Here is a 2,388-nt window from a genome sequence, read left to right as displayed (position 1 = left end):
CTAAAATAACTAAACAGAGAAAAGTCACAGTAAAAATATAAAATTATAATCTCATGAGACCACCATCACATGTTATCTGTCACTGATCAAAACGTTGTTAAATGGCATATGACTTCAGTTCCTTGTAGCTTTAGTTGACCTTACGTCAGCATTCATTCTGTATGCAGCGCATGGCTTCCAGAATTTCCCCAGAACCTCCAAATTTCCATGACATTGGTCTGAGCAACAAAGAAGTGTCTTCACATAAAGAAGACACTTAATGAACTATATATGGAAACGCTGGAGACTTAATCTTTAGAACTCAAGGTAGTTCATGGCTATGATAACTCAAGATAATATTAAATAATATATTTCCCCCAGGTTTTTATAGATAACAGAACATCAGCTTCCCCAGGCCAGTGGAGAATGAAAACTATGGCTTTTAATGTTAGCCTTTTCAGAGTCATGGCAGACAACACATCCTGACATCTTCAAACTACCCCAGAATTTAGGGACCAAGAATAACATCTCATTTTTAAAGACTTCATTTTACGTAGCTTTTAGTATAATAGAGGCTGTCTATAAGAGCCTGAAAAGGCTAATTGCAAGAAGTATATCAAGGATGTCTTATAAAGCAATGGCTTATACAAATCAATAGAACAAAAAGAAGTATATGTGCAAATGTATAGCTATGAGGCAATTTTAAGAGAACTGTCAAATCCCTAGCAATGATGGGGAATAAGGGAGTATTTGAAATTTTCTATTTGTCTATAGATATTATCCCATTACATTTTAAAGTTAAGGATAAGTTATAGGCCAAGGTGTACAAGCTCAAAATAGACTCGTCACTATATACCCCTCATCTCATAAAATACAAGCCAATAAGCATAATTTTCTAATAAGACAGCTAACATGTTCCAGTAAAAAATGTAGAGTTGTTTTGTTTTGAACCCTCATTCTTTTACTTGTTATTTAGTGATCACATATCATTTTAGATGAGTTGGTTGCCAATGTCTCCAAAATAAAAAAGAAAAGACAACCAAAGACATAAAAGAACTGTATGCTGAAAACTATAAAACATTGATAAAAAAATTGAAGAAGATATAAGTAAATCAAAAGATATTACATGTTCCTGGATTAGAAGAATTAATATTGTGAAATGTCCATATTACCTAAAGCAATCTACAGATTCAATGCAATCCATATCAAAATTCCAGTGTCATTTTTCATAAAAATTGAAACAACAATCCTAAAATTTACATTGAACTAGAAAAGACCCTGCCTGGGAAAAGCAATCTGGAGCAAAAACAAAGTTGACAACATAATACACTGCAATTTTAAAATATGTTATAAAGTTATTGTAATCAAAAGAGCATGGTACTCAGATAAAAGTAGACATATCAACCAATGGAACAGAATAGAAACTAATTTCCAAACACTGAAATTTATTTATTTACTTCTTTTCATTAGGTATCACAGTCAGAGAAGTGTATTTTGGAGCTTTAGAACTTTGAGAGATGAATGTGAGACAGCAACGAGAACCTATCTGTTTAACCCTGGTTTCTCTAATTGATTTCCACATTGTGATTATAAAATTCTCTCACCTTTCTAATTTACTTGTTAAAAACTTTTCTTCTCAGAATGTGTTTTACTGCCTCCTTCACATCCTTGTTTCTAAGACTGTAGATTAAAGGATTCATTGTGGGAGTCATCACCCTGCAGAATATGAATATAAGTTTGTCAGTGGCATCCAAGTCATCTGAATTAAGTGTCTCTTTAGACTTGGGCTTCATGTACATGAGGAAGATGGTCCCACAGAATGTTATCACCACAGACAGATGGGCTGAGCAAGTAGAGAAAGCTTTGCTTCTCCCCTCAGAAGAGCTAATTTTAAAGATGCTCACAATGATTAACGTGTAAGAGACAACGATTAATAACAAAGGTGTCAGTATGAACAATGTTGTGGCCACAACATGATGAACTCATTGTCTGAGATGTCAGCACAGGCCAGTTTTATGACAGCCAGAATTTCACAGGTGAAATGATTGATGGTGTTATTCCTGCAGAAAGGCAATTGTACCACAAACACTGTTTGTACTGCAGAATTGACAGGTCCTATGATCCAGGACCCAGCTTCCATGGATACATAGGCATCCTTGCTCATGATGATGGGATATCTCAGAGGGTTGCAGATAACCACATAGCAGTCAAAGGTCATCGTGCCCAGGAGCACACACTCTGTTGTCCCCATGGCCAAGCCAAGGAACATCTGCACTGCACAGCCAAAAAGGGAAATAGTTTTTCTTTCTGAAAGGAAGCTCACCAGCGTGGAGGGAATAGAGGTGGTGGTGTAGCAGATGTGCAAGAAGGAGAGGTTCCCCAGAAAGAAGTACATAGGGGTGTGAAGGT

The 2,388-nt window shown here is 36.1% G+C and overlaps 1 protein-coding gene across 1 annotated transcript in view; it reads right to left on the bottom strand.

Moving 5' to 3' along the window:
• Positions 1–1,592: 1,592 nt before the first annotated feature.
• The window catches only part of LOC116475446 (olfactory receptor 13C5-like), a 2,231-nt gene continuing 1,435 nt past the window's right edge, over positions 1,593–2,388 (bottom strand). Inside the window, 2 exon segments of the mRNA XM_032164752.1 lie at positions 1,593–1,951; positions 1,954–2,386. Of these exon segments, the coding sequence (XP_032020643.1) occupies positions 1,593–1,951; positions 1,954–2,386 (792 nt within the window).

The sequence above is a fragment of the Hylobates moloch genome, unplaced genomic scaffold, assembly GCF_009828535.3.
Source record: "Hylobates moloch isolate HMO894 unplaced genomic scaffold, HMol_V3 SCAFFOLD_10, whole genome shotgun sequence".
In the NCBI taxonomy this organism is placed as follows: domain Eukaryota; kingdom Metazoa; phylum Chordata; class Mammalia; order Primates; family Hylobatidae; genus Hylobates; species Hylobates moloch.
Note: the sequence above shows the minus strand (reverse complement) of the source record. Positions and strands in the feature narration are given on the sequence as shown.